A 12147-nucleotide genomic window follows, 5' to 3' on the forward strand; every position below is an offset into this window, starting at 1 on the left:
CATTAGCGATCTAGTTAAAATATTTTTTTTTAAATGCTGTAATATTGCTACTTTTTAGTTTTTCTTAGTTATTTTTACCTATTTACTAATCACACTGTTTGACTAAAACATTTCGAAATTATTTGGTATGTCATTTTTAGTACCTGACGCCACATACTATCAAGATTTTGTAGTTACTCTGCAGTATAATCTATATGAACGAGCAGCACACGCTGTATGGCCAACAATTGTGTGTGTGTTGTTTGCGTGTGTGTGTGTGTGTGTGTGTGTGCGGCAGATGAGCTGACATTGCTGATTCTAGAGCAGGAGATGGATGTGTTTGAGCTGGTGGTGGAGGCCATGAAGACATTTCCTCACAGTGAGGAGCTGCAGCTCCAGGGCTGCTCCGCGCTTTGCTTGCTGCTGGAGAGAGGTGCCGTTCACACTTAGTGCTGGTTAATAATTAAGCACTGCTGCATCCTGAGTGGAACGGCCTGCCTTGTAAACTCCTTAGTTATGACCATGTTTACTACTGATTTTGCTTTTATTAGGTGCATTTGATTTGGTATGTACTATTGTAGCTATGCAACAATACTATTTATTGGTTTGTGCATTGATTTTTATTTCCTACTCAGTTCCAGAGGTACATCGAGTGGAGTTTATTGAGAGGAAGGATCATGTCGTAGTTTTGAATGTGCTCATCAGGTTCAAGGACAGTGAGAAAGTGGTGTTGTCTGCACTGCAGCTTCTCTTACCATTGGCTGAGCCTGGTAAGGCGGCTTTGGAATAATGTTTCCTGTGTATCCATTTTCTATGTTCCATTTCCTGTAAAGCTGAGTGCATAAAGTCCTAGATGAATTGCCACAATTCAGTAATTGCATTGGTGGATTTAGCTTTGGGATATCCCGAAATTTACAAAATCTTTTACCAACATCTACAACATCAAATCAGGCTAATTGGAACCATTTGAAACATCTTTATCTAATTACACAAATAGAAATAACAACACTGCATGATGAGGCAAGACTATGATAAGGATCTCACTTCATGTTTGTGTGTTCATCTGGATTTTAGCAAGCAATGTGGAAATTCTGATGTCCAAATCAGAAAAATGCTATAGTGTAGTGTGTCAAGCAGTGGAGATGTTCTCTCATTCAGAGGCTGTACAGGAGGTCGGATGCTGCCTACTGCGGAAATTTACTTCAGGTGGGCAAAATCAAGTACATGACAAGAAGCGCCTTTGTACTACTCATTTGGACTTGATAGTCATTGCCAGTGCAATGGCTTGCTTCTGCTGTGAATCATTGGTTTGTATAAAGAGTGAAATCATTTCTCTTGTGAAGAATCTCTTTGTATGGTTCAACATTGCAGAAAGTTACTTCAATATCTTGGTGCTGAATGGTGTACACAGAGTGGCAATGAAAGCATGTCTCTCCTATCCTGACAATGCCAAGATCCAAGCTGCTGCACTGTCCTGTCTGGCTGCACTCAGTGAGTCTTCCCCTGCCGAGACCTGTCTTTATAATATATTTTTAAAGATTATAACATAAAGTACTACTATAAAAATATTATTAAGGAATATTATTATTAGTACTATTTCTCAAGATCCTGGTTCACATTCCTAGGATATGGCTCAGCACAAAGTGGGTTATCCAAAGTGTATAATTCCACATGCATATTTTAGGAAATCCCTTAGCCAAGTTGCTTCCTGTTATGACTTCCATGTTATAGCTGCTGTATAACAGTGTTTTCTCACCAGTATCTCTTTTGTCCATTTCTTGTAGTTAACGAGACAAAAAGAAAACATAGATTGTCACAATACAGAAACCCATCAGAAGTGACATAGGATTATCTGAAGTGTATTAGAATAAATACAATAATACAAAGCTGTGACTATCATGATTATCATAACTGTCTCTGCTGTTAGAGCACATCTTTAAAAAATTAAAAAAAAACAATAAACTGTTTTAACTAAGCTGCACTAAAGACCATCAATGTCTGATTTGACAGCAAAGACAATCCTGGAGAATGAAGATCTTAAAAAGTCATGTTATGAAGGTGATAGGGGGAAAGAATATGCTGTGGACAATAACAAGGAGGAACGCCTGGATTGGAAAGAGACTTGCTGCACAGCTTTAGACAGACACAGTGAAAATGCTGAAGTGCAGGTAAGCCCTTTCTTTGTCTTTATGTGGTCCATGTGCCCTTTCTTTATCTTGTGGCGCAAAAAACCTTTATTTGGTGTTTCTTGTATGTAAGTTAGAGTACTGTGCAAAAGTCTTGATCTTGATGCTGTAGCCTCTCGCAGCCAGAGGTCTAGAGAGAGCTGTCACATGGTTCGGAGGAAGCCCTCCCTGACTGACTGGAAGTAGTAGACATAAAAAAAACTATTTCTAACTTGTATCTTGAAGCACTTTGCACCTTGTTGCAGTAAAACATTTGTTCCCCTTTCATTTATTTAATTCAATTTACATAATTGAATTTAATATGAAGAATTGAGGGGTGGTTCAAGACTTTTGGACAGAACTGTACATTAATATCTTGATCTTCCTCTGTATCTCTGTATCTTTAGGAGGCTGCTTGCTGGGCATTAAACAACTTGCTGCTCTATGGCAGTGCACGCAGTATATATGAGGAATCCAAGGAAAGGTTAGTAAAGAAATGACAACAAGTTACTGTATTCAATTTTTTTTTAAATGTACACAGTACAAATGTCCAATTAGTTCTACTAAACCTTATGTTGTAAGATTTACAGCAACCTGTTGTTTTTCTCATAGCAGTCCAAAAGGCCAAAATGCTTCGGTTATGGTCTGTGTAAAGTTGTACATGTCCTCCTCATATCTCTGTTTTTCTTTCAAATTCTTTTATGCTCATAGATAAATAACTGCAGCAAAGCCTAGTTTTCTCAGGACAGAATCAAAGTCCACAAAACTAACTAGAATAATGTGGTGAATGAAAATGAATGACTAACCGTCTCATTGTCTTTAATTTTCTTTCTCTGCTGGTAGACCTCCGGTATATATACAGGTAATGACCGTGATGCTTGTCCACTCCTCGAGTTTTGGTGTGTTCCAGGCTGCTGCATCTACCCTATGCACGCTCATACGCCGTCACAGTACGTGAGCACTGTCAGTGCATTTAAACCTGAAGTTTGGTCATATTTGCTCATGAAATCCAACTGTTACAGTGTGATACATTAATAACAATTTGTATTGTGTGTTGAGTTAATAGGTGTGTCAGTTAACAGTTCTAGAGAATATGGACGCATTTCTGTAATCATTAATATGCCTTATAGGAGTAAATAGTATATTGTGTTTTTCAAGTTAATATATGTGTGTGTGTGTGTGCTCTCAGGTAAGATGAGGTCCCGGCTCCTGGCCAGTGGCATTCATTACAACGTTGTGGATCTGATGAAGAGACATGCCAACTCCAGTGAAGTGTGTGAGAGTGCCTGCAGGCTTCTATACACACTTTTTCAGGGAGGGTACGAGCAGACTCATTACTTTCTTACATGCGTTGCACTCCAGAATATTAGGGGCTCTTTTACAAAGAATTACAACACAAAGTAATATGCATTATATATTGAGTAACCCATACAATAGGTGATATTGTGTTTGCTAATATTCAGGGCCAAGAATAATACCTGCTCCAGAGGGAATAACAGCACTAAGTCACTTCCTTTAATGTTTAATGGATAAGAGGTTTACTATCCTAGGAAGAACATAACGATTAAGATAAAAATTAAGATTCTATTATTTTTCATATGTACCTTACAGCAGAGTAAAATGATTTTTCTGTATATCCCTGGGAGGAACCTGGGGTCAAAGCACAGAGTCAACCAAGATATAGTGCATATAGGGTTAAGAACCTTGCTCAATACCTCAACAGTGTCAGTTTGGCGGTGATGGGTCTCGAACCCCCAACCTTCCAGAGGTTTAACCATTTAAGCCACTGCTATCTCATCTCCTTTGTTATTTTGTTTGTTTATGTGTAATTATTTCTTTATTTCAGACCGTAGTGTTTAAGTACAGTGCAAATCCAGAGTCTGAGATAGTAATTTATGTTTCTTGTATAATTTCTGTGCTGATTATAATTATCTTGTTGAACGCTCTTATCAACAAAATTTTGGGGCTGAAATACTGTGGCAAAGAAGCTATCAATTTTCACACCAACCCCAAAACCATTGTAGGAAATGGTTCATTTTTAATGTGATTTATGATATTCTGTTTGCATGAGAACAGAGTGTTTTCTTTTTACGATATCTGATGACTGTGGGTGATAAGGAATGTGAAAATGCCAGGACAGTGAAAGATGTTTACACAAATTCTCTGTTACCTGTGATGTAAAAGGTGTTTCTTTATCTGAATAAATAGCGTGAGGCACGGAATAACGAGGTATTATTTCTTTCGCTAGGACTCGGGTCACCGCCTTTGCATTCTCTCGAGCACACGGGAAAGCTTTCAAACACCTAGAAAACTTTTCGACCAAAACAAGAGAATATTTGAATGGGCCACATGCAGGCATATGCGTAAAATTAATTTGCCACTCTGCAAACAGGGCAGTAGGTAACAGAAGACTTTTGTGTTTACCTAAAACTATTGTCACGTTATTCTGAGCACACACCAAGAATCTAGATATTAATGAATCAATTGTTCCAAGCATGTTGGCTATACAAAAAAGTTCCTTAACCCCCCTTTGTGTGCGGAAGGAAGGCAATGAGACGGCAGGAACAAACGGCCATCAGCACAATACCATAAACCATCAGAAGCAATGTAGGCACCTTAAGCTTGCCAAAAAGAGGAATCATTCAGCGTGGCTGAGGCTTGTAAAGATAATAAATCTAAATCGGGAATCAAAGAGCTAGCAAGAAAACATGTATTGATCAGATCAGAGTTAGGAAAGAAAATCTGTTTTCGGGCCATTTTTTAGCAATCCGATCAGCTAGCGAATTACCTTTACCATTAATCCATAGAGCCACCAGAGGAAATAGCTTAAGTTTTTACAATAGCGCGAGTTCTAGGGGGATGACATGCGTCTATTAAATTCTGAACAAGAGAAGAGAATAGGCTTATCCTCAGCAGAACGAAAACCCCTGGATTGCCAGATGCGGCTGAAGTCGTGAGCGATACCAAAAGCGTAACGGGAATCAGTGTATATAGTGACATCTTTTCGCAAAGAACACATGCATGGGTTAGAGCAAAAAGTTCATCTGCCTGAGCAAACGCGAAAGGGAGAGAGTAAGAAACTTCTTTACTTATAACTTTAACGGTTATATCTGGCAACACACACACAGCATAACCACAGAGAAATTTCCCATCATTCGGTTTTAAACAGGAACCATCTACAAACAGAGTGTCACCAGTTGTTGGGGTAGAAGACAAATCAGGACTTATACTAGTGGAGTAAATAATCTCTGAGCAGCAGTCATAATCTGTATCTACTAGCGTGTTGTCCTGTGCATTGATCAAGCGTGTCAGAGCATATCCAAGGATGTCAAAAGAAGAGGTGGATTTTATTTCTAAGTTACGTGTAAAACAAAGGATAATCTCATACCCAGACCATCTCTGAGCCGTCATGTGTTGTGTGAAGCACTTGTTTAACCTGATGTGGGAAATACATAATTAAAGTGTGAGAGAGAACAATCTTCTCAGCATCTTGTACCATCATGGCACAGGCAGCCACAGCCCTGAGACAGGTGGGCAAACCTTGTGCCACAGCAGCTAAAGTTTTATATAAGAAAGCACGTGGTCTCATCCCCGCACCCATGCTCCTGTACCAATACAGCAAAAGCGGTGCCCCCCCGTGCTCACGGGCGTATAGATGGAACGGTTTTTGATAGTTAGGCAGGCCCAGCGCTGGAGAGCATGTTTAGTGCTGGGACGTTTAATGTCGGATAACCTGGATTCGTTTTTTGGAGAGCCTTCTTTGGCCTTGGAGAGTTGAAAACCCAGGTATTTTATAGTGTCTCTGCAAAGCTGTAATTTAGTCTTTGATACCTTGAATTGGATTAACAGGTGTGTTATAAGAACTTACGCATGGTTTAACAACACCCTGCTTGTGCAGTGTGCTTAAAATTTCATCTATTCCTGTGGCCTTGGCCTCGGAGAGTGGATATTGTTTGATGTATACAGGTTGCAAGTGTTTTAATTTAACTTCATAAGGAACCCAGCGTACTAATCCCACCTCATCCTTGTGTTCAGCCCACAGACTGCTTGGCACACATTCAAGGGCAGCAGGAGAAGCAGCAATTATTTACACACATATTTGTGAGGTGGGAGAAAGGAACTGAATGAGGCACTTTAACAGTGAGTTTCGCGCAAGAAAAAGTTAAGGGCATGTGTAGCCTGCTTATGTGTCCTAACAGATTAAAAGGACAATCAGGCATACAGACAAAACGTTGAGAGACATAAATTCCCTTATCTAAAGGACATGTTACAGTCAACTGAGGAGTGAAATGATTTCATTGAGCAAGCCCTTCAATTCCCACCGAGCTGATACTTTTATTCAACAGCGTTCCCTCATAATCACGACCTAAAGATGATATTGTAGCTCCCATATCCACCAAGACAGAGAATACAGAACCATCTATACACAGTTCTATAAAGGGCAACTCATTAGCCTGAGGTGACTCGAAAGTTCAAGGCAACATCGCGGGGCTGGAATTTTACGGGCATCTATTTGCATCATATACTCCCACCTGCATCCCTGAGAAAGGATTGGGTTTACTGTATATTGCTGCTGCTGTTGTTGTTGTTGCCCTCGCTGCCTGACTGCTGGGAAGGATACCACCCAAAAGGGTCCAGGTCTCTCGGGAAACTTGGATGTAGTCTCACTCTTTTCTTGTCTACAATTAGTTACCAGTGACAGATATTGGCTAGCTTGTTTATGTGCGAGAATATAGGTAGTAAGTTTGTTTTTTAAGAGTTTCATAGCCTCATTAGAATTACCCCAAGGAAAGTCATATTCCTTCTTTTTTCGTTTTTATCAGCATATCAACAAAATGCAAAGGTTTATTGGGAGAAGGGAGCATGTTAATAATGTCCTTCAGCGTGCTTACGGATGGTGGAGGGATTTTTGGACCCTTTGGTCTTATAGAGATCCATCGTCTGGGTTATCATAATCATCATCCTCACCATCAGTATCATCATCCGAAAGAAGGCTGTCAAGAGATTGTCTCGACACCCTCTTTTCCTTTCCTGAGGAACACCCTTCCAGCGAGGCTCCCCTCGTTTCCTCAGGGATAGAGCAGCTTGCAGGTGAGCATGCGTTTGTGGGTACAGGGACAGATGGGCGGCTCACAAAAGGATTAGTGGGGTTTAAATTAGGATAGATTTTCTCAGTTATTGGTTGATTAGATGCTGATGTTTCTGTGTCAGTATGATGTGAAGGAGGGATCGGGTAGGTTGAATGATTGGGCGACTGAATTTTATTTTGGATGTGACTTTTGGAATCTTTTTCTTCTGTATTTTAGTTTGTTTTATGTTTAAAATAAATACTTAATTTTTGGTAACATGAACCCATGTAGGGATAATTCATACCCTCATATATCTGAAAGTGAGCAGAGGGTAGACTATATTGAGACTTAAAAGTACCTCCACGTGGATAGGTTAAAAATTGAGATTGTGGTTCAGTCCACCCTGATAAATTATCAAGCCAAGTGGTAGTAGAGTAAGTGAGTCCACACCTATTCATCCAGTCGCGCGTAACCTCTTCTGGGTCCGGCTTTGGATAAGTAGTTGTGTTCTTATTACCCATTTTATAAATGTAAATTAACCCGTGACAGAAAGAACCATTATCTTCAACAAACAACACACAATACTTTAACAAAGACAACAAAAGCGCGCTACAAAGACAACAAAAAAGAGCAGGCAACAGAATACAGCTCCTACACTATGCTTCAGGAACTTTTCAGAAGTAAGCGCACGTTAAACAGGCGTAAAAGCCATGAGGCAATCCTCCCCCATACATGGTCCAAAAACCATAGACCATGCTTGCTCTATCCTTATAGAGAAAAATAAAAAAGCAGCACTCACCTGATTAGAGGTATGCGCACACACACACACACACACACACACACACACACACACACAAAGCACCAAAAAGGAGGAGGTGCAGGAGCAGTTACATCTGGTCTGGAAAGTTTATAAAAGATAACGTGAAGAAGAACAGAACTTTGGAGTTGTTCTCAGTTATAAGCCTTCAGCGGTTTTTACGGCCTTGAACATAAATTATACTAAGAAATGTTTTTGTTGATAGCGCAGCGTGTCGAGGTCAAAGAAAGAAAAGGTTCTGTTTTCATGCACACAGAATATCATGAAACACACTAAAAATTTAAATATTCACTACAACCACCAGGCACAAAATAGCCCAAAACCATATTTTTTAATGCAATATCAGGAGCTTGTTTATATATGGTGTCCCCTTCTCCGATACACATTCAAACTATGCATAAGCAAACGTTGACTTCAGACTTTACTCTGACCATAACACACACTGCTAACTGCTTTTTTTGGTGAACATTTTGCTATCTTCTTAATCATGTTTGCTCATTAATGAAAGATGACTATACCTGGAGGCCACTGTAAATCTGCCTTTCCCTCAGTAAATGTCATGCATTCTCATTCCTCACCATTGTCTCTGTGTCGCAGCAGGAGTGTGGGTCTGGATGAAGCTTCCACGGCTCTAAGTCAGATTTTGATTGCCATGAAAGATCATAACTTCCAGCCTGAGGTACAGTTGGAAGGGCTAAGAGCCAGCCTGGTGCTTGTTAATCCAGGTAAGAGCACTGATACTTGTCTCTAAGTCTCAGGAAAGAGCTTCTAGTTCACTACATATAATTTATGAGAACATTATTAAAATGTGTTTAGGTCAATATTCCTCTTAATATACTGTACTAGTCTTCCCCTCCCCCAATCATTAACTTTTATACAGTGCTTCTTACATGTGGACTGTATAATACAGAGATTATCTTAGCGAACAGGGAGAAATTTAAGTTTTATGATGTAAAGCATTAAGCATGAAAAGTATACTTGTCAGATTAATCAAAATGAGTCTAGATAGGGTAGGGTAGTTAATTAGTTTATTAGTTAATGTAGTACTTAACTAGAGTTAGCATTAGCAAGCATTGTTTTGACACACTCAGCCATTATGCTGCGTAAAAGGTATTTACGCAACATCACACAAGAGGGAGCACTATTGTACTAGATACCAGCATGACTTTTAAATTCTTACCAGTACTTTGTAGCAACAAGATGAGGAGAATAAACCAACCAAATTCCTCTCATATTTCCTCCTGAGATTAAATCCCAAATAGGTTTAATTGGAAAACTAGTGCACTAGGTTATGCAATCATTTGTTTGACACACCAAGCAGTGCCCTGGATCAGTGATTTGGTAGCCTTGTCTTAGAATTTAGTTAGCTTTGTAGATAACCTTGTATAGACGACAAGTAAGAAATTATTAAGGAGGCAAAGTGTTGTTTATCAAAGCACTACTGTGACTAGTTTTAAATGTGGGTTTTGGCATGTAGCTGCTCTTTTCTCAGTACAAACCTGCTTTCACCCATGCTGCGAGAGAGAGTTAGTGTAAGTAATGATTGCAGAAAACCTGGGGTATATATACTGTAGTTAGTGATGTTACTGTGACACAGAAGCTCCGAAGCTTGTATCGAGAAGAAGGGGGCGTGTCCAAATGAAGCCTCGCTTTAAGGCGCGTGTCGGTTCCCTGAGAGACTTGTGACCACTGACAAACGAAGTCTCACGTTTGCCGGTGTTATGCGCTACAATGCTTACCTGCCATGGATTGCCCCCCTACATAATCGCTTTTAAATATTATATTAGAACATAAATTCATAGGTTTATTATTGTCAGATATGATATTACTCATATAATAAACCCTAGGCACATGACGGCCGTCAAGACCATTAATACAAATTCTTGTATAATGTATATTTTGTGGCACATTTATTTTTTAGAGGTTTGTCATGAATATTTATATATAATAAAAAATAAATATTGTTTATAATAAAATTAGATGAAACTAATTTTATTATAAAATGAACAATAAAAAATTATAAATGTTCCATATGAAAAAATATATATTTCTTATTTTATTAGATTGTCTCATGTATTTTGTAATTTGTAAACCATTAAGCTATGAATTTATGTTCTAATATAATATTTGATAGCGATTATGTTGGGGGGCAATCCATGGCAGGTAAGCATTGTAGCGCATAACACCGGAATCACGTGACTGACTCGTTCAGCACTTAAGTAAAGGCTCTCATCTCTCTCATGTTCTGCACATATATGAGGCTTCATCTGGCCGTCACTACATATAGTTAAACTTCGTAGTAATGTTGTACAAAACAGTATAAATGTTATGATGAGAATTTGGAAAAGAGTCTTTGCTATCATGCTTCTCTCTAACATTTTATGCTTTTAGGCTCTGGCATTAATATTGTTTACATTGATTCTAAATGATGCCTCAGTCAAGTATTGAAACTCTATAATAACTTGATGGTACATCCTGATAAAATAATGTACTTCCTCAAAAAACCTTTACTGTGTTCTTTTTTTTATTATTTAGAGTAAGCTCTAATAAGCTGTAAGCTGTGGCATCAGCATTGTTTGTCTTGCTGGTCAAGTGCTAGGTTCAGGTTTAAAAGGGTTTTATTGTCATTGCTCTACTGTATATAGTTTATATACACTGGTGTGAAATAATGTTTCACCAGCCTGTGACACAGTACACAGGACTACATAAGGCGCAAATGGAAAAGAGTGTCAGGTGTGTACAGAACAGTAAACACTGCAGATAATAAAAATACAGCCTAGTGTACATTGATTAGACAGGATGACAGAACAGTGTTTAGGAAAACTATTATAGCATTTGGGTGTAAACTATTGTGCAGTGCAGCAGGAGTGAATGTAACAGCAATATTATGTTAGCCATAAAAGCCTTACAAATAATAAAGTGTCCAGGGCAGCTGTGTGGGAAAGTCATACTAGGTGTAGCAGCAGGGTGTTGAGTATTCCGACTGCCTCAAGGAAGAAATCTTTGCAAAGTCTGGTGGTGGTGCCACACATGGCTCTGCATATTCTTCCAGGTGGCAGGAAGGCGAAGAGTCGATGAAAGGGACAGGGGTTGGCAGGGGTTTGTCGTCCACAATGCTGATGGCTTTGTGGATGCCGAGGTTGTTGTAAGAGGTGTCAAAAGTGCTTAGATGGACCCTGATGATATTTTAGCTGTTCTTTTTACTCATGGATAGGCCATTGTCAGCTGCCTGATAGCTGTGCAAACACTAAAAGATCACAATGGTTTATCACAGTTCAGAGAATGGTTTTATTATGGTCTACATATTTTCCAGCTTATCTGTACACTTTAGAGTGGTCATCGTAAATATTCCTCCTTTCAACAATTATTAGCACAATATACTGCATATAATAATAATAATAATAATCCATTTTAACATGTGCAGGACAGAACATAGCAGGGTTACTGAATGTTTTTTCTGTGTGTGTGTGTGTGTGTGTGTGTGTGTGTGTGTGAGCAGACCTCAGTTTGAGGGAGAACGGTGTATCCGTAGCAGATCCCGACTCAATTGTGGCTCTGAGAGTGTTAAAAGCTCAGTGTGTGGTAGAGGAAGCTCATACTGTCTACCTTCAAGCCTTAAACAGGGTAAGGTTACAGCCGTTTATACAAATCCTTTTTTTTTTTTGTACAATGGAAAAAGGATGTACAGAGAGCTTTTACAGCACATACTGGACACATGTGGTGGACAGCAATAATAGAAATGTCTTTGATTCCCTTTAGTGTCTGGTTTCAGTGCAGTTCTTGGCTTGACAGCACAAACTCTGGCTCTAGTTTCTAGCTATCACACAAACCTGACCAACTTTTGACTTCACAATAACAATTGTTAAATAAGAATAGTTTTATGACTCGATAGGTGGCTGCAAAAATGTATATGTGTGTATGTGTGCGCGTGCGTGTGGGTGTGCAGTTCATCAGCAGCGAGGACATCCAGGAATGTGGGTTTGCTGTTCTATCTGCACTGGCTGATTGTTCTGGAGCTGTTGATGTAATCTGCCAGCAGGGGGCAATAGACACAGTGTTGCACACACTACAGCTGTTTCCTCAGAAAAGCAGTGAGTGTGTGTGTGTGTGTGTGCTT

General features: G+C 39.3%; 1 protein-coding gene across 4 annotated transcripts in view; it reads left to right on the forward strand.

Annotated features, from left to right (window-relative positions):
• Positions 1-12147, forward strand: part of lrrk2 (leucine-rich repeat kinase 2) — a 34007-nt gene that overhangs the window by 1201 nt on the left and 20659 nt on the right. For 3 of the 4 annotated variants that reach the window (XM_053516452.1, XM_053516471.1, XM_053516481.1), the window contains exons 5-15: positions 278-412; positions 615-749; positions 1054-1185; positions 1351-1470; positions 1990-2147; positions 2552-2628; positions 2988-3094; positions 3334-3463; positions 8628-8755; positions 11530-11654; positions 11977-12121. In XM_053516452.1, coding sequence (XP_053372427.1) covers positions 278-412; positions 615-749; positions 1054-1185; positions 1351-1470; positions 1990-2147; positions 2552-2628; positions 2988-3094; positions 3334-3463; positions 8628-8755; positions 11530-11654; positions 11977-12121 — 1392 coding nt within the window. The remainder of the gene's footprint in view (positions 1-277; positions 413-614; positions 750-1053; positions 1186-1350; positions 1471-1989; positions 2148-2551; positions 2629-2987; positions 3095-3333; positions 3464-8627; positions 8756-11529; positions 11655-11976; positions 12122-12147) is intronic. The other variant, XM_053516461.1, reaches the window with a different exon arrangement.

This window comes from Clarias gariepinus, chromosome 2 (assembly GCF_024256425.1).
Source record: "Clarias gariepinus isolate MV-2021 ecotype Netherlands chromosome 2, CGAR_prim_01v2, whole genome shotgun sequence".
NCBI classification, from domain to species: Eukaryota; Metazoa; Chordata; class Actinopteri; order Siluriformes; family Clariidae; genus Clarias; species Clarias gariepinus.